We start from the raw sequence: 26,302 nt of genomic DNA, 5'->3' as shown, positions 1-26,302 counted from the left end.
AGTAGGCCTGTACAGACAAATGTGCATGCAGTAGGCCTATACAGACAAATGTACATGCAGTAGGCTGAAACAGACAAATGTACATGCAGTCGGCCTGTACAGACAAATGTACATGCAGTAGGCCTATACAGACACATGTACATGAAGTAGGCCTATACAGACAAATGTGCATGCAGTAGGCTGAAACAGACAAATGTACATGTAGTAGGCCTGTACAGACACATGTACATGAAGTAGGCCTATACAGACAAATGTACATGCAGTAGGCCGAAACAGACAAATGTACATGCAGTAGGCCTATACAGACACATGTACATGAAGTAGGCCTATACAGACAAATGTACATGCAGTAGGCCGAAACAGACAAATGTACATGCATTAGGCCTATACAGACACATGTACATGCAGTAGGCCTATACAGACAAATGTACATGCAGTAGGCCTATACAGACAAATGTACATGCAGTAGACCTATAAAGACAAATGTACATGCACTAGGCCTATACAGACACATTGGCATGCAGTAGGCCTATACAGACACATGTACATGCAGTAGGCCTATACAGACAAATGTACATGCAGTAGGCCTATACAGACACATGAACATGCAGTAGGCCAATACAGACAAATGTACATGCAGTAGGCCTATACAGACACATTGGCATGCAGTAGGCCTATACAGACACATGTGCATGCAGTAGGCCAAAACAGACACATGTACCTGCAGTAGGCTCAAACAGACAAATGTACATGCAGTAGGCCTGTACAGACAAATGTACATGCAGTAGGCCTATACAGACAAATGTAAATGAAGTAGGCCTATACATACAAATGTACATGCAGTAGGCCTATACAGACAAATGTGCATGCAGTAGGCCTATACAGACAAATGTGCATGCAGTAGGCCTATACAGACAAATTTGCATGCAGTAGGCCTATACAGACAAATGTACATGCAGTAGGCCTATATAGACACATTGGCATGCAGTAGGCCTATACAGACACATGTACATGAAGTAGGCCTATACAGACACATGTGCATGCAGTAGGCCAAAACAGACACATGTACATGCAGTAGGCCTATACAGACAAATGTACATGCAGTAGGCCTATATAGACACATTGGCATGCAGTAGGCCTATACAGACAAATGTGCATGCAGTAGGCCTATACAGACAAATTTGCATGCAGTAGGCCTATACAGACAAATGTACATGCAGTAGGCCTATATATACACATTGGCATGCAGTAGGCCTATACAGACACATGTACATGAAGTAGGCCTATACAGACACATGTGCATGCAGTAGGCCAAAACAGACACATGTACATGCAGTAGGCCTGTACAGACAAATGTGCATGCAGTAGGCCTATACAGACACATATACATGCAGTAGGCCTGTACAGACAAATGTACATGCAGTAGGCCTATACAGACACATGTACATGCAGTAGGCTGAAACAGACAAATGTACATGCAGTAGGCCTGTACAGACAAATGTACATGAAGTAGGCCTATACAGACAAATGTACATGCAGTAGGCCTATACAGACACATGTACATGAAGTAGGCCTATACAGACAAATGTACATGCAGTAGGCCGAAACAGACAAATGTACATGCAGTAGGCCTATACAGACAAATGTACATGCAGTAGGCCGAAACAGACAAATGTACATGCAGTAGGCCTATACAGACAAATGTACATGCAGTAGGCCTATACAGACACATGTACATGCAGTAGGCCAAAACAGACAAATGTACATGCAGTAGGCCTATACAGACACATGTGCATGCAGTAGGCCTATACAGACACATGTACATGAAGTAGGCCTATACAGACAAATGTACATGCAGTAGGCCGAAACAGACAAATGTACATGCAGTAGGCCTATACAGACAAATGTACATGCAGTAGGCCGAAACAGACAAATGTACATGCAGTAGGCCTATACAGACAAATGTACATGCAGTAGGCCTATACAGACACATGTACATGCAGTAGGCCAAAACAGACAAATGTACATGCAGTAGGCCTATACAGACACATGTGCATGCAGTAGACCTATACAGACACATGTGCATGCAGTAGACCTATACAGACACATGTGCATGCAGTAGGCCGAAACAGACAAATGCTTTGTGAAAGAATAAGGTTAGAGGTACATTTTCTGATTGCTTCACATTATTTATTCAGCCCCCCCACCTGATGCTGTCTCTGCTTTTCTATTCTATTCTATTCTTTTCTATTCTATTCTATTATTTTCTATTCTATTCTATTCTATTATTTTCTATTCTATTCTATTCTTTTCTATTCTATTCTTTTCTATTCTATTCTATTCGTTTCTTTTCTATTCTATTCTATTATTTTCTATTCTATTCTATTATTTTCTATTCTATTCTATTCTATTATTTTCTATTCTATTCTATTCTTTTCTATTCTATTCTATTCTATTCGTTTCTTTTCTATTCTATTCTATTATTTTCTATTCTATTCTATTCTATTCTTTTCTATTCTATTATTTTCTATTCTATTCTATTCGTTTCTTTTCTATTCTATTCTATTCTATTCTTTTCTATTCTATTATTTTCTATTCTATTCTATTCGTTTCTTTTCTATTCTATTCTATTCTATTCTATTCTATTCTATTCTATTCTTTTCTATTCTATTATTTTCTATTCTATTCTATTCGTTTCTTTTCTATTCTATTCTATTCTTTTCTATTCTATTCTTTTCTATTCTATTCTATTCGTTTCTTTTCTATTCTATTCTATTATTTTCTATTCTATTCTATTATTTTCTTTTCTATTCTATTCTATTCTATTCTTTTCTATTCTATTATTTTCTATTCTATTCTATTCGTTTCTTTTCTATTCTATTCTATTCTATTCGTTTCTTTTCTATTCTATTCTATTATTTTCTATTCTATTCTATTATTTTCTATTCTATTCTATTCTTTTCTATTCTATTATTTTCTATTCTATTCTATTCGTTTCTTTTCTATTCTATTCTATTCTATTCTTTTCTATTCTATTATTTTCTATTCTATTCTATTCGTTTCTTTTCTATTCTATTCTATTCTATTCTATTCTATTCTATTCTTTTCTATTCTATTATTTTCTATTCTATTCTATTCGTTTCTTTTCTATTCTATTCTATTCTTTTCTATTCTATTCTTTTCTATTCTATTCTATTCGTTTCTTTTCTATTCTATTCTATTATTTTCTATTCTATTCTATTATTTTCTATTCTATTCTATTCTATTATTTTCTATTCTATTCTATTCTTTTCTATTCTATTCTATTCTATTCGTTTCTTTTCTATTCTATTCTATTATTTTCTATTCTATTCTATTCTTTTCTATTCTATTATTTTCTATTCTATTCTATTCGTTTCTTTTCTATTCTATTCTATTATTTTCTATTCTATTCTATTCTATTCTTTTCTATTCTATTATTTTCTATTCTATTCTATTCGTTTCTTTTCTATTCTATTCTATTATTTTCTATTCTATTCTATTCTATTCTATTCTTTTCTATTCTATTATTTTCTATTCTATTCTATTCGTTTCTTTTCTATTCTATTCTATTATTTTCTATTCTATTCTATTCTATTCTATTCTTTTCTATTTTATTATTTTCTATTCTATTCTATTATATTATTTTCTATTCTATTATATTCTATTCTATTATATTATTTTCTATTCTATTATATTATTTTCTATTCTATTATATTATTTTCTATTCTATTCTATTCTTTTCTATTCTATTATTTTCTATTCTATTCTATTCGTTTCTTTTCTATTCTATTCTATTCTATTCTATTCTATTCTATTCTATTCTTTTCTATTCTATTATATTCTATTCTATTATATTATTTTCTATTCTATTATATTATTTTCTATTATATTATATTATTTTCTATTCTATTATATTATTTTATATTATTTTCTATTCTATTATATTCTTTTCTATTCTATTATTTTCTATTCTATTCTATTCGTTTCTTTTCTATTCTATTCTATTCTATTCTATTCTATTCTATTCTATTCTATTCTTTTCTATTCTATTATTTTCTATTCTATTCTATTCGTTTCTTTTCTATTCTATTCTATTATTTTCTATTCTATTCTATTCTATTCTATTCTTTTCTATTCTATTATTTTCTATTCTATTCGTTTCTTTTCTATTCTATTCTATTATTTTCTATTCTATTCTATTCTATTCTATTCTTTTCTATTCTATTATTTTCTATTCTATTCTATTATATTATTTTCTATTCTATTATATTCTATTCTATTATATTATTTTCTATTCTATTATATTATTTTCTATTCTATTATATTATTTTCTATTCTATTCTATTCTTTTCTATTCTATTATTTTCTATTCTATTCTATTCGTTTCTTTTCTATTCTATTCTATTCTATTCTATTCTATTCTATTCTATTCTATTCTTTTCTATTCTATTATATTCTATTCTATTATATTATTTTCTATTCTATTATATTATTTTCTATTCTATTATATTATTTTCTATTCTATTATATTCTATTCTATTATATTCTATTCTATTATATTATTTTCTATTCTATTATATTATTTTCTATTCTATTATATTATTTTCTATTCTATTATATTCTATTCTATTATATTCTATTCTATTATATTATTTTCTATTCTATTATATTATTTTCTATTCTATTATATTATTTTCTATTCTATTATATTATTTTCTATTCTATTATATTCTATTCTATTATATTCTATTCTATTATATTATTTTCTATTCTATTATATTATTTTCTATTATATTATATTCTATTCTATTATATTCTATTCTATTATATTATATTCTATTCTATTATATTATATTCTATTCTATTATATTCTATTCTATTATATTATTTTCTATTCTATTATATTATTTTCTATTATATTATTTTCTATTCTATTATATTCTATTCTATTATATTCTATTCTATTATATTCTATTCTATTCTATTATATTCTATTCTATTCTATTATATTCTATTCTATTATATTATTTTCTATTCTATTCTATTATTTTCTATTATATTATATTCTATTCTATTATATTCTATTCTATTATATTCTATTATATTCTATTCTATTATATTATATTCTATTCTATTATATTCTATTCTATTCTATTATATTATTTTCTATTCTATTATATTATTTTCTATTATTTTCTATTCTATTATTTTCTATTCTATTATATTATTTTCTATTCTATTATATTATTTTCTATTATTTTCTATTCTATTATATTATTTTCTATTCTATTATATTATTTTCTATTCTATTATATTATTTTCTATTATATTATTTTCTATTCTATTATATTCTATTCTATTATATTATTTTCTATTCTATTATATTATTTTCTATTCTATTATATTCTATTCTATTATATTCTATTCTATTATATTATTTTCTATTCTATTATATTATTTTCTATTATATTATATTCTATTCTATTATATTCTATTCTATTATATTCTATTCTATTATATTATATTCTATTCTATTATATTCTATTCTATTATATTCTATTCTATTATATTCTATTATATTATATTATTTTCTATTATATTATTTTCTATTATATTCTATTCTATTATATTATATTCTATTCTATTATATTCTATTCTATTATATTATTTTCTATTCTATTATATTATTTTCTATTATATTATATTCTATTCTATTATATTCTATTCTATTATATTCTATTCTATTATATTCTATTCTATTATATTATTTTCTATTCTATTATATTCTATTATATTATATTATTTTCTATTATTTTCTATTCTATTATATTATTTTCTATTCTATTATATTATTTTCTATTATATTATATTCTATTCTATTATATTCTATTCTATTATATTCTATTCTATTATATTCTATTCTATTATATTATTTTCTATTCTATTCTATTATTTTCTATTATATTATATTCTATTCTATTATATTATTTTCTATTATATTATATTCTATTCTATTATATTCTATTCTATTATATTCTATTCTATTCTATTATATTCTATTCTATTATATTCTATTCTATTATATTATATTATTTTCTATTATATTATATTCTATTATATTCTATTCTATTATATTATATTATTTTCTATTATATTATATTCTATTCTATTATATTCTATTCTATTATATTCTATTCTATTATATTCTATTCTATTATATTATTTTCTATTCTATTATATTATTTTCTATTATATTATATTCTATTCTATTATATTCTATTCTATTATATTATTTTCTATTCTATTATATTATTTTCTATTATATTATATTCTATTCTATTATATTCTATTCTATTATATTCTATTCTATTATATTCTATTCTATTATATTATATTCTATTCTATTATATTCTATTCTATTATATTCTATTCTATTATTTTCTATTCTATTCTATTATATTCTATTCTATTATATTATTTTCTATTATATTATATTCTATTCTATTATATTCTATTCTATTATATTATATTCTATTCTATTATATTCTATTCTATTATATTCTATTCTATTATTTTCTATTCTATTATATTCTATTCTATTATATTCTATTCTATTATATTCTATTCTATTATATTCTATTCTATTATATTATATTCTATTCTATTATATTCTATTCTATTATTTTCTATTCTATTATATTCTATTCTATTATATTCTATTCTATTATATTCTATTCTATTATATTCTATTCTATTATATTATATTCTATTCTATTATATTCTATTCTATTATATTCTATTCTATTATTTTCTATTCTATTCTATTATATTCTATTCTATTATATTATTTTCTATTATATTATATTCTATTCTATTATATTATTTTCTATTATATTATATTCTATTCTATTATATTCTATTCTATTATATTCTATTCTATTATATTATATTCTATTATATTATTTTCTATTATATTCTATTCTATTATATTATATTATTTTCTATTCTATTATATTCTATTCTATTATATTATTTTCTATTCTATTCTATTCTATTCTATTATATTATTTTCTATTCTATTATATTCTATTCTATTATATTATTTTCTATTCTATTATATTCTATTCTATTATATTATTTTCTATTCTATTCTATTATTTTCTATTCTATTATATTCTATTCTATTATATTATATTATTTTCTATTCTATTATATTCTATTCTATTATATTATTTTCTATTCTATTCTATTCTATTCTATTATATTATTTTCTATTCTATTATATTCTATTCTATTATATTATTTTCTATTCTATTATATTCTATTCTATTATATTATTTTCTATTCTATTATATTCTATTCTATTATATTATTTTCTATTCTATTATATTCTATTCTATTATATTATTTTCTATTCTATTATATTCTATTCTATTATATTATTTTCTATTCTATTATATTCTATTCTATTATATTATTTTCTATTCTATTATATTATTTTCTATTCTATTATATTATTTTCTATTATATTATATTCTATTCTCTGTGTTCTCTCTGACTGTACTGTAAAGGGGTGGCAGGTTTGCCTAGTGGTTAGAGCATTGGGCCAGTAACTGAAAGGTTGCTAAATCAAATCCCCCAAGCTGACAAGGTAAAAAAAAAATTGTCGTCCTACCCCTGAACCAGGCGGTTAAACCCACTGTTCTCCTGCACCAGGCGGTTAAACCCACTGTTCCCCTGAACCAGGCGGTTAAACCCACTGTTCCCCTGAACCAGGCAGTTAAACCCACTGTTCCCCTGAACCAGGCAGTTAACCCACTGTTCCCCTGAACCAGGCAGTTAACCCCACTGTTCCTAGACCGTCATTTGAAAATAAGAATTTGTTCTTAACTGACTTGCCTGGTTAAATTAATAAAGGTTAAAATGTTCTGACATCCCTCAGGTCCAGGTCTGCAGTGGGATCATCCAGAAGGACGGCCTCCGGTCCTCGATCCACCACCCCGACACTTCCAGGTCAGCGACACACACTGGGACACATGAATCAATGGCAGCCTACTTCATTACATTTGACAGTGTCTTGAATAACTGTCGTATCTGTTCTGTACAGATACCGTCCCGCCCTCTTCTTCACTGTCCAATCCTGCAGCTTGCTGCCCGCCTACAACTGCTACAAACAACCAATCAGCAACTGCTCTGTCGCCAAGCAACAACCAATCTACATCGGGTAAGAACACACCCTTCTGTCCTATCACACCAAACGAAAAGATTAACCCATACCTTCACTTCATTCATAACCTATAGCCCATACATAACTCATTCATAACCCATACATGACCCATTCATAACCCTTACATAACCCATACATGACCCATACATAACCCATACATGACCCATACGTAACCCTTACATGACCCATACATAACCCTTACATGACCTATACATGACCCATACATAATCCACTCATAACCCATTCATATCCAAGTCATAACCCATACATGACCCATACAAAACCCATACGTAACACATTCATAATCCACTCATAATCCATCCATAACCCATTCATAATCCACTCATAATCCACTCATAACCCATACATAACCCTTACATGACTCTTACATAACCCATATGTAACCTATATGTAACCTATACATAACCCTTACATGACCCATACGTAACCTATACATAACCCATATGTAACCTATACATGACCCATACATAACCCTTACATGACCCATACATAACTCTTTCATAACCCATATGTAACCCTTACATAACCCATACTTAACCCTTACATAACCCATATGTAACCTATACTTAACCCATACATGACTCTCACATAACCCATACATAACCCATATGTAACCTATACATAACCCTTGCATGACCCATACATGACCTGTGCATAACCCATATGTAACCTATATGTAACCCATACATAACCCATACGTAACCTATATGTAACCCATACATAACCCATACATGACCCATACATAACCCTTACATGACCCATGCATAACCCATACATAACCCTTACATAACCCATACATGACCCGTACATAACCCATACATAACCCATACATGACCCATACATAACCCATACATGACCCATACATAACCCTTACATGACCCATACATAACCCATACATGACCCATACATAACCCATACATGACCCATACATAACCCATACGTAACTTATACATAACCCATATGTAACCCATACATGACCCTTACATGACCCATGCATAACTCATACGTAACCTATATGTGACCCATACATAACCCATACATAGGCAGTGAGTAAACATTTCATAAACAACAAATATATCAACTTGCGTTCATTCATGACACCAGTCTCTCTCCTCTCTCCTGTAGAGCTGAGTAGTCTGGGCAGTATCAACAAGAAGGCCAAGTCCAGGCCTGTGGACAAGGACGGACGCTACCGGAACCGTCTCAGCCACACCTCCGCCCCCATGTACCTGTCCAAGGCGAAGAGACCTGCCCCTGCCCCTGCAGGAGACCTGGAGGTTGTAGGGGGGGCCACGAACCGGCTGCCTGGACCGGGTGGGCCTGGAGGCCAACAGACCCTGCCTCGGAGACAACGCCGGGACAACACACACAGCAACACAGAGGAGGAAGCAGGGGAAATATCATCCCCTTCCCTTATAGATCTACACATCCTGGAGACAGACCAACACATCTCATCACACAACTGTCCCCATCCTGACAGCTGCAGGTGGGTCTCCCTGTGTGGTTCTTCTTTAGACTGTATGAGTCAAATGTAGTTTCGACTGGAACGCAAAACCTTTGTGAAACACATTATATTATAGACATTTGACATAACTGGACAGTTTTGTCTCAATCTCTTCATTTCGAAGACTCAATCATGGACACTCTTACTGACGGGTGTAGCTGCTTTGCGTGATGTATTGTTGTCTCTACCTTCTTGACCTTTGTGCTGTTGTCTGGGCCCAATAATGTTTGTACCATGTTTTATTCTGCTAACATGTTGTGTCGCTACCATGCTGTGTTGTCATGTTGTGTTGCTACCATGCTGTGTTGTCATGTTGCGTTGCTACCATGTTGTGTTGCTAACATGCTGTGTTGTCATGTTGTGTTGCTACCATGTTGTGTTGCTACCATGTTGTGTTGTCATGTTGTGTTGCTACCATGTTTTATGCTGCTACCATGTTGTGTTGCTACCATATTGTGTTGCTACCATGCTGTGTTGTCATGTTGTGTTGCTAACATGCTGTGTTGTCATGTTGTGTTGCTACCATGTTGTGTTGCTACCATGTTGTGTTGCTACCATGTTGTGTTGCTACCATGTTGTTGCCATGCTGTGTTGCTACCATGTTGTTGTCATGTTGTGTTCCTACCATGTTGTGTTGCTACCATGTTGTTATCAGGTTGTGTTGCTACCATGTTGTTGTCATGTTGTGTTGTCATGTGTTGCTGCCTTGCTATGGTGTTGTCTTAGGTCTCTATGTAGTGTTGTGTTGCTGCCTTGCTATGGTGTTGTCTTAGGTCTCTATGTAGTGTTGTGATGTCTCTCTTGTCGTGATGTGTGTTTTGTCCTATATTAATATTTCATTTATTTGTATTAGTAATCCCAGCCCCCATCCCAGCAGGAGGCCTTTTGCCTTTTGGTAGGCCGTCATTGTAAATAAGAATTAGATCTTAACTGACTTGCCTGGTTAAATAAAGGTTAAATAAAACAATTACAAATGTCAATAAAGATAAATTGCTTGTATTGTTGGGGTTTGTGTGACTGCATTACATAATGACTTTTATGTTTTATCTACAGCTATACCGTACCACTCTCCGCAATCAAGAACTCTTCCATGTCACAGATCACTCTACACATGATGTGAGTAGGCATGGTTACAGATCACTCTCCATGTGATGTGAGTAGGCATGGTTACAGATCACTCTCCATGTGATGTGAGTAGCCATGGTTACAGATCACTCTCCATGTGATGTGAGTAGGCATGGTTACAGATCACTCTCCATGTGATGTGAGTAGGCATGGTTACAGATCACTCTCCATGTGATGTGAGTAGGCATGGTTACAGATCACTCTCCATGTGATGTGAGTAGGCATGGTTACAGATCACTCTACACATGATGTGAGTAGCCATGGTTACAGATCACTCTCCATGTGATGTGAGTAGGCATGGTTACAGATCACTCTCCATGTGATGTGAGTAGGCATGGTTACAGATCACTCTACACATGATGTGAGTAGCCATGGTTACAGATCACTCTACACATGATGTGAGTAGCCATGGTTACAGATCACTCTACATATGATGTGAGTAGCCATGGTTACAGATCACTCTCCATGTGATGTGAGTAGCCATGGTTACAGATCACTCTCCACGTGATGTGAGTAGCCATGGTTACAGATCACTTTACACATGATGTGAGTAGCCATGGTTACAGATCACTCTACACATGATGTGAGTAGCCATGGTTACAGATCACTCTACACATGATGTGAGTAGCCATGGTTACAGATCACTCTACCCATGAAGTCCAGACCACAGGACATAAAACAACAAAACAACTCAGCTATATACAGTCATGATGAAGTCCAGACCACAGGACATAAAACAACAAAACAACTCAGCTATCTACAGTCATGATGAAGTCCAGACCACAGGACATAAAACAACAAAACAACTCAGCTATCTACAGTCATGATGAAGTCCAGACCACAGGACATAAAACAACAAAACAACTCAGCTATCTACAGTCATGATGAAGTCCAGACCACAGGACATAAAACAACAAAACAACTCAGCTATCTACAGTCATGATGAAGTCCAGACCACAGGACATAAAACAACAAAACAACTCAGCTATCTACAGTCATGATGAAGTCCAGACCACAGGACATAAAACAACAAAACAACTCAGCTATCTACAGTCATGATGAAGTCCAGACCACAGGACATAAAACAACAAAACAACTCAGCTATCTACAGTCATGATGAAGTCCAGACCACAGGACATAAAACAACAAAACAACTCAGCTATCTACAGTCATGATGAAGTCCAGACCACAGGACATAAAACAACAAAACAACTCAGCTATCTACAGTCATGATGAAGTCCAGACCACAGGACATAAAACAACAAAACAACTCAGCTATCTACAGTCATGATGAAGTCCAGACCACAGGACATAAAACAACAAAACAACTCAGCTATCTACAGTCATGATGAAGTCCAGACCACAGGACATAAAACAACAAAACAACTCAGCTATCTACAGTCATGATGAAGTCCAGACCACAGGACATAAAACAACAAAACAACTCAGCTATCTACAGTCATGATGAAGTCCAGACCACAGGACATAAAACAACAAAACAACTCAGCTATCTACAGTCATGATGAAGTCCAGACCACAGGACATAAAACAACAAAACAACTCAGCTATCTACAGTCATGATGAAGTCCAGACCACAGGACATAAAACAACAAAACAACTCAGCTATCTACAGTCATGATGAAGTCCAGACCACAGGACATAAAACAACAAAACAACTCAGCTATCTACAGTCATGATGAAGTCCAGACCACAGGACATAAAACAACAAAACAACTCAGCTATCTACAGTCATGATGAAGTCCAGACCACAGGACATAAAACAACAAAACAACTCAGCTATCTACAGTCATGATGAAGTCCAGACCACAGGACATAAAACAACAAAACAACTCAGCTATCTACAGTCATGATGAAGTCCAGACCACAGGACATAAAACAACAAAACAACTCAGCTATCTACAGTCATGATGAAGTCCAGACCACAGGACATAAAACAACAAAACAACTCAGCTATCTACAGTCATGATGAAGTCCAGACCACAGGACATAAAACAACAAAACAACTCAGCTATCTACAGTCATGATGAAGTCCAGACCACAGGACATAAAACAACAAAACAACTCAGCTATCTACAGTCATGATGAAGTCCAGACCACAGGACATAAAACAACAAAACAACTCAGCTATCTACAGTCATGATGAAGTCCAGACCACAGGACATAAAACAACAAAACAACTCAGCTATCTACAGTCATGATGAAGTCCAGACCACAGGACATAAAACAACAAAACAACTCAGCTATCTACAGTCATGATGAAGTCCATGACCACAGGACATAAAACAACAAAACAACTCAGCTATCTACAGTCATGATGAAGTCCAGACCACAGGACATAAAACAACAAAACAACTCAGCTATCTACAGTCATGATGAAGTCCAGACCACAGGACATAAAACAACAAAACAACTCAGCTATCTACAGTCATGATGAAGTCCATGACCACAGGACATAAAACAACAAAACAACTCAGCTATCTACAGTCATGATGAAGTCCAGACCACAGGACATAAAACAACAAAACAACTCAGCTATCTACAGTCATGATGAAGTCCAGACCACAGGACATAAAACAACAAAACAACTCAGCTATCTACAGTCATGATGAAGTCCAGACCACAGGACATAAAACAACAAAACAACTCAGCTATCTACAGTCATGATGAAGTCCAGACCACAGGACATAAAACAACAAAACAACTCAGCTATCTACAGTCATGATGAAGTCCAGACCACAGGACATAAAACAACAAAACAACTCAGCTATCTACAGTCATGATGAAGTCCAGACCACAGGACATAAAACAACAAAACAACTCAGCTATCTACAGTCATGATGAAGTCCATGACCACAGGACATAAAACAACAAAACAACTCAGCTATCTACAGTCATGATGAAGTCCAGACCACAGGACATAAAACAACAAAACAACTCAGCTATCTACAGTCATGATGAAGTCCAGACCACAGGACATAAAACAACAAAACAACTCAGCTATCTACAGTCATGATGAAGTCCAGACCACAGGACATAAAACAACAAAACAACTCAGCTATCTACAGTCATGACGAAGTCCAGACCACAGGACATAAAACAACAAAACAACTCAGCTATCTACAGTCATGATGAAGTCCAGACCACAGGACATAAAACAACAAAACAACTCAGCTATCTACAGTCATGACGAAGTCCAGACCACAGGACATAAAACAACAAAACAACTCAGCTATCTACAGTCATGATGAAGTCCAGACCACAGGACATAAAACAACAAAACAACTCAGCTATCTACAGTCATGACGAAGTCCATGACCACAGGACATAAAACAACAGAACAACTCAGCTATCTACAGTCATGATGAAGTCCAGACCACAGGACATAAAACAACAAAACAACTCAGCTATCTACAGTCATGACGAAGTCCAGACCACAGGACATAAAACAACAAAACAACTCAGCTATCTACAGTCATGATGAAGTCCAGACCACAGGACATAAAACAACAAAACAACTCAGCTATCTACAGTCATGATGAAGTCCAGACCACAGGACATAAAACAACAAAACAACTCAGCTATCTACAGTCATGATGAAGTCCAGACCACAGGACATAAAACAACAAAACAACTCAGCTATCTACAGTCATGATGAAGTCCAGACCACAGGACATAAAACAACAAAACAACTCAGCTATCTACAGTCATGATGAAGTCCAGACCACAGGACATAAAACAACAAAACAACTCAGCTATCTACAGTCATGATGAAGTCCAGACCACAGGACATAAAACAACAAAACAACTCAGCTATCTACAGTCATGATGAAGTCCAGACCACAGGACATAAAACAACAAAACAACTCAGCTATCTACAGTCATGATGAAGTCCAGACCACAGGACATAAAACAACAAAACAACTCAGCTATCTACAGTCATGATGAAGTCCAGACCACAGGACATAAAACAACAAAACAACTCAGCTATCTACAGTCATGATGAAGTCCAGACCACAGGACATAAAACAACAAAACAACTCAGCTATCTACAGTCATGATGAAGTCCAGACCACAGGACATAAAACAACAAAACAACTCAGCTATCTACAGTCATGATGAAGTCCAGACCACAGGACATAAAACAACAAAACAACTCAGCTATCTACAGTCATGATGAAGTCCAGACCACAGGACATAAAACAACAAAACAACTCAGCTATCTACAGTCATGATGAAGTCCAGACCACAGGACATAAAACAACAAAACAACTCAGCTATCTACAGTCATGATGAAGTCCAGACCACAGGACATAAAACAACAAAACAACTCAGCTATCTACAGTCATGATGAAGTCCAGACCACAGGACATAAAACAACAAAACAACTCAGCTATCTACAGTCATGATGAAGTCCAGACCACAGGACATAAAACAACAAAACAACTCAGCTATCTACAGTCATGATGAAGTCCAGACCACAGGACATAAAACAACAAAACAACTCAGCTATCTACAGTCATGATGAAGTCCAGACCACAGGACATAAAACAACAAAACAACTCAGCTATCTACAGTCATGATGAAGTCCAGACCACAGGACATAAAACAACAAAACAACTCAGCTATCTACAGTCATGATGAAGTCCAGACCACAGGACATAAAACAACAAAACAACTCAGCTATCTACAGTCATGATGAAGTCCAGACCACAGGACATAAAACAACAAAACAACTCAGCTATCTACAGTCATGATGAAGTCCAGACCACAGGACATAAAACAACAAAACAACTCAGCTATCTACAGTCATGATGAAGTCCAGACCACAGGACATAAAACAACAAAACAACTCAGCTATCTACAGTCATGATGAAGTCCAGACCACAGGACATAAAACAACAAAACAACTCAGCTATCTACAGTCATGATGAAGTCCAGACCACAGGACATAAAACAACAAAACAACTCAGCTATCTACAGTCATGATGAAGTCCAGACCACAGGACATAAAACAACAAAACAACTCAGCTATCTACAGTCATGATGAAGTCCATGACCACAGGACATAAAACAACAAAACAACTCAGCTATCTACAGTCATGATGAAGTCCAGACCACAGGACATAAAACAACAAAACAACTCAGCTATCTACAGTCATGATGAAGTCCAGACCACAGGACATAAAACAACAAAACAACTCAGCTATCTACAGTCATGATGAAGTCCAGACCACAGGACATAAAACAACAAAACAACTCAGCTATCTACAGTCATGATGAAGTCCAGACCACAGGACATAAAACAACAAAACAACTCAGCTATCTACAGTCATGATGAAGTCCAGACCACAGGACATAAAACAACAAAACAACTCAGCTATCTACAGTCATGATGAAGTCCAGACCACAGGACATAAAACAACAAAACAACTCAGCTATCTACAGTCATGATGAAGTCCAGACCACAGGACATAAAACAACAAAACAACTCAGCTATCTACAGTCATGATGAAGTCCATGACCACAGGACATAAAACAACAAAACAACTCAGCTATCTACAGTCATGATGAAGTCCAGACCACAGGACATAAAACAACAAAACAACTCAGCTATCTACAGTCATGATGAAGTCCAGACCACAGGACATAAAACAACAAAACAACTCAGCTATCTACAGTCATGATGAAGTCCAGACCACAGGACATAAAACAACAAAACAACTCAGCTATCTACAGTCATGATGAAGTCCAGACCACAGGACATAAAACAACAAAACAACTCAGCTATCTACAGTCATGATGAAGTCCAGACCACAGGACATAAAACAACAAAACAACTCAGCTATCTACAGTCATGATGAAGTCCAGACCACAGGACATAAAACAACAAAACAACTCAGCTATCTACAGTCATGATGAAGTCCAGACCACAGGACATAAAACAACAAAACAACTCAGCTATCTACAGTCATGATGAAGTCCAGACCACAGGACATAAAACAACAAAACAACTCAGCTATCTACAGTCATGATGAAGTCCAGACCACAGGACATAAAACAACAAAACAACTCAGCTATCTACAGTCATGATGAAGTCCAGACCACAGGACATAAAACAACAAAACAACTCAGCTATCTACAGTCATGATGAAGTCCAGACCACAGGACATAAAACAACAAAACAACTCAGCTATCTACAGTCATGATGAAGTCCAGACCACAGGACATAAAACAACAAAACAACTCAGCTATCTACAGTCATGATGAAGTCCAGACCACAGGACATAAAACAACAAAACAACTCAGCTATCTACAGTCATGATGAAGTCCAGACCACAGGACATAAAACAACAAAACAACTCAGCTATCTACAGTCATGATGAAGTCCAGACCACAGGACATAAAACAACAAAACAACTCAGCTATCTACAGTCATGATGAAGTCCAGACCACAGGACATAAAACAACAAAACAACTCAGCTATCTACAGTCATGATGAAGTCCAGACCACAGGACATAAAACAACAAAACAACTCAGCTATCTACAGTCATGATGAAGTCCAGACCACAGGACATAAAACAACAAAACAACTCAGCTATCTACAGTCATGATGAAGTCCAGACCACAGGACATAAAACAACAAAACAACTCAGCTATCTACAGTCATGATGAAGTCCAGACCACAGGACATAAAACAACAAAACAACTCAGCTATCTACAGTCATGATGAAGTCCAGACCACAGGACATAAAACAACAAAACAACTCAGCTATCTACAGTCATGATGAAGTCCAGACCACAGGACATAAAACAACAAAACAACTCAGCTATCTACAGTCATGATGAAGTCCATGACCACAGGACATAAAACAACAAAACAACTCAGCTATCTACAGTCATGATGAAGTCCAGACCACAGGACATAAAACAACAAAACAACTCAGCTATCTACAGTCATGATGAAGTCCAGACCACAGGACATAAAACAACAAAACAACTCAGCTATCTACAGTCATGATGAAGTCCAGACCACAGGACATAAAACAACAAAACAACTCAGCTATCTACAGTCATGATGAAGTCCAGACCACAGGACATAAAACAACAAAACAACTCAGCTATCTACAGTCATGATGAAGTCCAGACCACAGGACATAAAACAACAAAACAACTCAGCTATCTACAGTCATGATGAAGTCCAGACCACAGGACATAAAACAACAAAACAACTCAGCTATCTACAGTCATGATGAAGTCCAGACCACAGGACATAAAACAACAAAACAACTCAGCTATCTACAGTCATGATGAAGTCCATGACCACAGGACATAAAACAACAAAACAACTCAGCTATCTACAGTCATGATGAAGTCCAGACCACAGGACATAAAACAACAAAACAACTCAGCTATCTACAGTCATGATGAAGTCCAGACCACAGGACATAAAACAACAAAACAACTCAGCTATCTACAGTCATGATGAAGTCCAGACCACAGGACATAAAACAACAAAACAACTCAGCTATCTACAGTCATGATGAAGTCCAGACCACAGGACATAAAACAACAAAACAACTCAGCTATCTACAGTCATGATGAAGTCCAGACCACAGGACATAAAACAACAAAACAACTCAGCTATCTACAGTCATGATGAAGTCCAGACCACAGGACATAAAACAACAAAACAACTCAGCTATCTACAGTCATGATGAAGTCCAGACCACAGGACATAAAACAACAAAACAACTCAGCTATCTACAGTCATGATGAAGTCCAGACCACAGGACATAAAACAACAAAACAACTCAGCTATCTACAGTCATGATGAAGTCCAGACCACAGGACATAAAACAACAAAACAACTCAGCTATCTACAGTCATGATGAAGTCCAGACCACAGGACATAAAACAACAAAACAACTCAGCTATCTACAGTCATGATGAAGTCCAGACCACAGGACATAAAACAACAAAACAACTCAGCTATCTACAGTCATGATGAAGTCCAGACCACAGGACATAAAACAACAAAACAACTCAGCTATCTACAGTCATGATGAAGTCCAGACCACAGGACATAAAACAACAAAACAACTCAGCTATCTACAGTCATGATGAAGTCCAGACCACAGGACATAAAACAACAAAACAACTCAGCTATCTACAGTCATGATGAAGTCCAGACCACAGGACATAAAACAACAAAACAACTCAGCTATCTACAGTCATGATGAAGTCCAGACCACAGGACATAAAACAACAAAACAACTCAGCTATCTACAGTCATGATGAAGTCCAGACCACAGGACATAAAACAACAAAACAACTCAGCTATCTACAGTCATGATGAAGTCCAGACCACAGGACATAAAACAACAAAACAACTCAGCTATCTACAGTCATGATGAAGTCCAGACCACAGGACATAAAACAACAAAACAACTCAGCTATCTACAGTCATGATGAAGTCCAGACCACAGGACATAAAACAACAAAACAACTCAGCTATCTACAGTCATGATGAAGTCCAGACCACAGGACATAAAACAACAAAACAACTCAGCTATCTACAGTCATGATGAAGTCCAGACCACAGGACATAAAACAACAAAACAACTCAGCTATCTACAGTCATGATGAAGTCCAGACCACAGGACATAAAACAACAAAACAACTCAGCTATCTACAGTCATGATGAAGTCCAGACCACAGGACATAAAACAACAAAACAACTCAGCTATCTACAGTCATGACGAAGTCCAGACCACAGGACATAAAACAACAAAACAACTCAGCTATCTACAGTCATGATGAAGTCCAGACCACAGGACATAAAACAACAAAACAACTCAGCTATCTACAGTCATGACGAAGTCCAGACCACAGGACATAAAACAACAAAACAACTCAGCTATCTACAGTCATGATGAAGTCCAGACCACAGGACATAAAACAACAAAACAACTCAGCTATCTACAGTCATGACGAAGTCCATGACCACAGGACATAAAACAACAGAACAACTCAGCTATCTACAGTCATGATGAAGTCCAGACCACAGGACATAAAACAACAAAACAACTCAGCTATCTACAGTCATGACGAAGTCCAGACCACAGGACATAAAACAACAAAACAACTCAGCTATCTACAGTCATGATGAAGTCCAGACCACAGGACATAAAACAACAAAACAACTCAGCTATCTACAGTCATGATGAAGTCCAGACCACAGGACATAAAACAACAAAACAACTCAGCTATCTACAGTCATGATGAAGTCCAGACCACAGGACATAAAACAACAAAACAACTCAGCTATCTACAGTCATGATGAAGTCCAGACCACAGGACATAAAACAACAAAACAACTCAGCTATCTACAGTCATGATGAAGTCCAGACCACAGGACATAAAACAACAAAACAACTCAGCTATCTACAGTCATGATGAAGTCCAGACCACAGGACATAAAACAACAAAACAACTCAGCTATCTACAGTCATGATGAAGTCCAGACCACAGGACATAAAACAACAAAACAACTCAGCTATCTACAGTCATGATGAAGTCCAGACCACAGGACATAAAACAACAAAACAACTCAGCTATCTACAGTCATGATGAAGTCCAGACCACAGGACATAAAACAACAAAACAACTCAGCTATCTACAGTCATGATGAAGTCCAGACCACAGGACATAAAACAACAAAACAACTCAGCTATCTACAGTCATGATGAAGTCCAGACCACAGGACATAAAACAACAAAACAACTCAGCTATCTACAGTCATGATGAAGTCCAGACCACAGGACATAAAACAACAAAACAACTCAGCTATCTACAGTCATGATGAAGTCCAGACCACAGGACATAAAACAACAAAACAACTCAGCTATCTACAGTCATGATGAAGTCCAGACCACAGGACATAAAACAACAAAACAACTCAGCTATCTACAGTCATGATGAAGTCCAGACCACAGGACATAAAACAACAAAACAACTCAGCTATCTACAGTCATGATGAAGTCCAGACCACAGGACATAAAACAACAAAACAACTCAGCTATCTACAGTCATGATGAAGTCCAGACCACAGGACATAAAACAACAAAACAACTCAGCTATCTACAGTCATGATGAAGTCCAGACCACAGGACATAAAACAACAAAACAACTCAGCTATCTACAGTCATGATGAAGTCCAGACCACAGGACATAAAACAACAAAACAACTCAGCTATCTACAGTCATGATGAAGTCCAGACCACAGGACATAAAACAACAAAACAACTCAGCTATCTACAGTCATGATGAAGTCCAGACCACAGGACATAAAACAACAAAACAACTCAGCTATCTACAGTCATGATGAAGTCCAGACCACAGGACATAAAACAACAAAACAACTCAGCTATCTACAGTCATGATGAAGTCCAGACCACAGGACATAAAACAACAAAACAACTCAGCTATCTACAGTCATGATGAAGTCCAGACCACAGGACATAAAACAACAAAACAACTCAGCTATCTACAGTCATGATGAAGTCCAGACCACAGGACATAAAACAACAAAACAACTCAGCTATCTACAGTCATGATGAAGTCCAGACCACAGGACATAAAACAACAAAACAACTCAGCTATCTACAGTCATGATGAAGTCCAGACCACAGGACATAAAACAACAAAACAACTCAGCTATCTACAGTCATGATGAAGTCCAGACCACAGGACATAAAACAACAAAACAACTCAGCTATCTACAGTCATGATGAAGTCCAGACCACAGGACATAAAACAACAAAACAACTCAGCTATCTACAGTCATGATGAAGTCCAGACCACAGGACATAAAACAACAAAACAACTCAGCTATCTACAGTCATGATGAAGTCCATGACCACAGGACATAAAACAACAAAACAACTCAGCTATCTACAGTCATGATGAAGTCCAGACCACAGGACATAAAACAACAAAACAACTCAGCTATCTACAGTCATGATGAAGTCCAGACCACAGGACATAAAACAACAAAACAACTCAGCTATCTACAGTCATGATGAAGTCCAGACCACAGGACATAAAACAACAAAACAACTCAGCTATCTACAGTCATGATGAAGTCCAGACCACAGGACATAAAACAACAAAACAACTCAGCTATCTACAGTCATGATGAAGTCCAGACCACAGGACATAAAACAACAAAACAACTCAGCTATCTACAGTCATGATGAAGTCCAGACCACAGGACATAAAACAACAAAACAACTCAGCTATCTACAGTCATGATGAAGTCCAGACCACAGGACATAAAACAACAAAACAACTCAGCTATCTACAGTCATGATGAAGTCCAGACCACAGGACATAAAACAACAAAACAACTCAGCTATCTACAGTCATGATGAAGTCCAGACCACAGGACATAAAACAACAAAACAACTCAGCTATCTACAGTCATGATGAAGTCCAGACCACAGGACATAAAACAACAAAACAACTCAGCTATCTACAGTCATGATGAAGTCCAGACCACAGGACATAAAACAACAAAACAACTCAGCTATCTACAGTCATGATGAAGTCCAGACCACAGGACATAAAACAACAAAACAACTCAGCTATCTACAGTCATGATGAAGTCCAGACCACAGGACATAAAACAACAAAACAACTCAGCTATCTACAGTCATGATGAAGTCCAGACCACAGGACATAAAACAACAAAACAACTCAGCTATCTACAGTCATGATGAAGTCCAGACCACAGGACATAAAACAACAAAACAACTCAGCTATCTACAGTCATGATGAAGTCCAGACCACAGGACATAAAACAACAAAACAACTCAGCTATCTACAGTCATGATGAAGTCCAGACCACAGGACATAAAACAACAAAACAACTCAGCTATCTACAGTCATGATGAAGTCCAGACCACAGGACATAAAACAACAAAACAACTCAGCTATCTACAGTCATGATGAAGTCCAGACCACAGGACATAAAACAACAAAACAACTCAGCTATCTACAGTCATGATGAAGTCCAGACCACAGGACATAAAACAACAAAACAACTCAGCTATCTACAGTCATGATGAAGTCCAGACCACAGGACATAAAACAACAAAACAACTCAGCTATCTACAGTCATGATGAAGTCCAGACCACAGGACATAAAACAACAAAACAACTCAGCTATCTACAGTCATGATGAAGTCCAGACCACAGGACATAAAACAACAAAACAACTCAGCTATCTACAGTCATGATGAAGTCCAGACCACAGGACATAAAACAACAAAACAACTCAGCTATCTACAGTCATGATGAAGTCCAGACCACAGGACATAAAACAACAAAACAACTCAGCTATCTACAGTCATGATGAAGTCCAGACCACAGGACATAAAACAACAAAACAACTCAGCTATCTACAGTCATGATGAAGTCCAGACCACAGGACATAAAACAACAAAACAACTCAGCTATCTACAGTCATGATGAAGTCCAGACCACAGGACATAAAACAACAAAACAACTCAGCTATCTACAGTCATGATGAAGTCCATGACCACAGGACATAAAACAACAAAACAACTCAGCTATCTACAGTCATGATGAAGTCCAGACCACAGGACATAAAACAACAAAACAACTCAGCTATCTACAGTCATGATGAAGTCCAGACCACAGGACATAAAACAACAAAACAACTCAGCTATCTACAGTCATGATGAAGTCCAGACCACAGGACATAAAACAACAAAACAACTCAGCTATCTACAGTCATGATGAAGTCCAGACCACAGGACATAAAACAACAAAACAACTCAGCTATCTACAGTCATGATGAAGTCCAGACCACAGGACATAAAACAACAAAACAACTCAGCTATCTACAGTCATGATGAAGTCCAGACCACAGGACATAAAACAACAAAACAACTCAGCTATCTACAGTCATGATGAAGTCCAGACCACAGGACATAAAACAACAAAACAACTCAGCTATCTACAGTCATGATGAAGTCCATGACCACAGGACATAAAACAACAAAACAACTCAGCTATCTACAGTCATGATGAAGTCCAGACCACAGGACATAAAACAACAAAACAACTCAGCTATCTACAGTCATGATGAAGTCCAGACCACAGGACATAAAACAACAAAACAACTCAGCTATCTACAGTCATGATGAAGTCCAGACCACAGGACATAAAACAACAAAACAACTCAGCTATCTACAGTCATGATGAAGTCCAGACCACAGGACATAAAACAACAAAACAACTCAGCTATCTACAGTCATGATGAAGTCCAGACCACAGGACATAAAACAACAAAACAACTCAGCTATCTACAGTCATGATGAAGTCCAGACCACAGGACATAAAACAACAAAACAACTCAGCTATCTACAGTCATGATGAAGTCCAGACCACAGGACATAAAACAACAAAACAACTCAGCTATCTACAGTCATGATGAAGTCCAGACCACAGGACATAAAACAACAAAACAACTCAGCTATCTACAGTCATGATGAAGTCCAGACCACAGGACATAAAACAACAAAACAACTCAGCTATCTACAGTCATGATGAAGTCCAGACCACAGGACATAAAACAACAAAACAACTCAGCTATCTACAGTCATGATGAAGTCCAGACCACAGGACATAAAACAACAAAACAACTCAGCTATCTACAGTCATGATGAAGTCCAGACCACAGGACATAAAACAACAAAACAACTCAGCTATCTACAGTCATGATGAAGTCCAGACCACAGGACATAAAACAACAAAACAACTCAGCTATCTACAGTCATGATGAAGTCCAGACCACAGGACATAAAACAACAAAACAACTCAGCTATCTACAGTCATGATGAAGTCCAGACCACAGGACATAAAACAACAAAACAACTCAGCTATCTACAGTCATGATGAAGTCCAGACCACAGGACATAAAACAACAAAACAACTCAGCTATCTACAGTCATGATGAAGTCCAGACCACAGGACATAAAACAACAAAACAACTCAGCTATCTACAGTCATGATGAAGTCCAGACCACAGGACATAAAACAACAAAACAACTCAGCTATCTACAGTCATGATGAAGTCCAGACCACAGGACATAAAACAACAAAACAACTCAGCTATCTACAGTCATGATGAAGTCCAGACCACAGGACATAAAACAACAAAACAACTCAGCTATCTACAGTCATGATGAAGTCCAGACCACAGGACATAAAACAACAAAACAACTCAGCTATCTACAGTCATGATGAAGTCCAGACCACAGGACATAAAACAACAAAACAACTCAGCTATCTACAGTCATGATGAAGTCCAGACCACAGGACATAAAACAACAAAACAACTCAGCTATCTACAGTCATGATGAAGTCCAGACCACAGGACATAAAACAACAAAACAACTCAGCTATCTACAGTCATGATGAAGTCCAGACCACAGGACATAAAACAACAAAACAACTCAGCTATCTACAGTCATGATGAAGTCCAGACCACAGGACATAAAACAACAAAACAACTCAGCTATCTACAGTCATGATGAAGTCCAGACCACAGGACATAAAACAACAAAACAACTCAGCTATCTACAGTCATGATGAAGTCCAGACCACAGGACATAAAACAACAAAACAACTCAGCTATCTACAGTCATGATGAAGTCCAGACCACAGGACATAAAACAACAAAACAACTCAGCTATCTACAGTCATGATGAAGTCCAGACCACAGGACATAAAACAACAAAACAACTCAGCTATCTACAGTCATGATGAAGTCCAGACCACAGGACATAAAACAACAAAACAACTCAGCTATCTACAGTCATGATGAAGTCCAGACCACAGGACATAAAACAACAAAACAACTCAGCTATCTACAGTCATGATGAAGTCCAGACCACAGGACATAAAACAACAAAACAACTCAGCTATCTACAGTCATGATGAAGTCCAGACCACAGGACATAAAACAACAAAACAACTCAGCTATCTACAGTCATGATGAAGTCCAGACCACAGGACATAAAACAACAAAACAACTCAGCTATCTACAGTCATGATGAAGTCCAGACCACAGGACATAAAACAACAAAACAACTCAGCTATCTACAGTCATGATGAAGTCCAGACCACAGGACATAAAACAACAAAACAACTCAGCTATCTACAGTCATGATGAAGTCCAGACCACAGGACATAAAACAACAAAACAACTCAGCTATCTACAGTCATGATGAAGTCCAGACCACAGGACATAAAACAACAAAACAACTCAGCTATCTACAGTCATGATGAAGTC

General features: G+C 35.4%; 1 protein-coding gene across 6 annotated transcripts in view; it reads left to right on the top strand.

Annotated features, from left to right (window-relative positions):
• Nucleotides 1-26,302, top strand: part of LOC110515904 (myelin regulatory factor) — a 142,449-nt gene that overhangs the window by 92,454 nt on the left and 23,693 nt on the right. For all 6 annotated transcript variants that reach the window (XM_090230936.1, XM_036968500.2, XM_036968502.2 and 3 more), the window contains exons 18-21: nucleotides 7,964-8,034; nucleotides 8,129-8,245; nucleotides 9,395-9,755; nucleotides 10,827-10,889. In XM_090230936.1, the coding sequence (XP_090087062.1) occupies nucleotides 7,964-8,034; nucleotides 8,129-8,245; nucleotides 9,395-9,755; nucleotides 10,827-10,889 (612 nt within the window). The remainder of the gene's footprint in view (nucleotides 1-7,963; nucleotides 8,035-8,128; nucleotides 8,246-9,394; nucleotides 9,756-10,826; nucleotides 10,890-26,302) is intronic.

The sequence above is a fragment of the Oncorhynchus mykiss genome, chromosome 4 (assembly GCF_057628025.1).
Source record: "Oncorhynchus mykiss isolate SJ-2025 chromosome 4, ASM5762802v1, whole genome shotgun sequence".
Taxonomy (NCBI): domain Eukaryota; kingdom Metazoa; phylum Chordata; class Actinopteri; order Salmoniformes; family Salmonidae; genus Oncorhynchus; species Oncorhynchus mykiss.
This window is presented reverse-complemented; position numbering and strand designations above follow the sequence as displayed.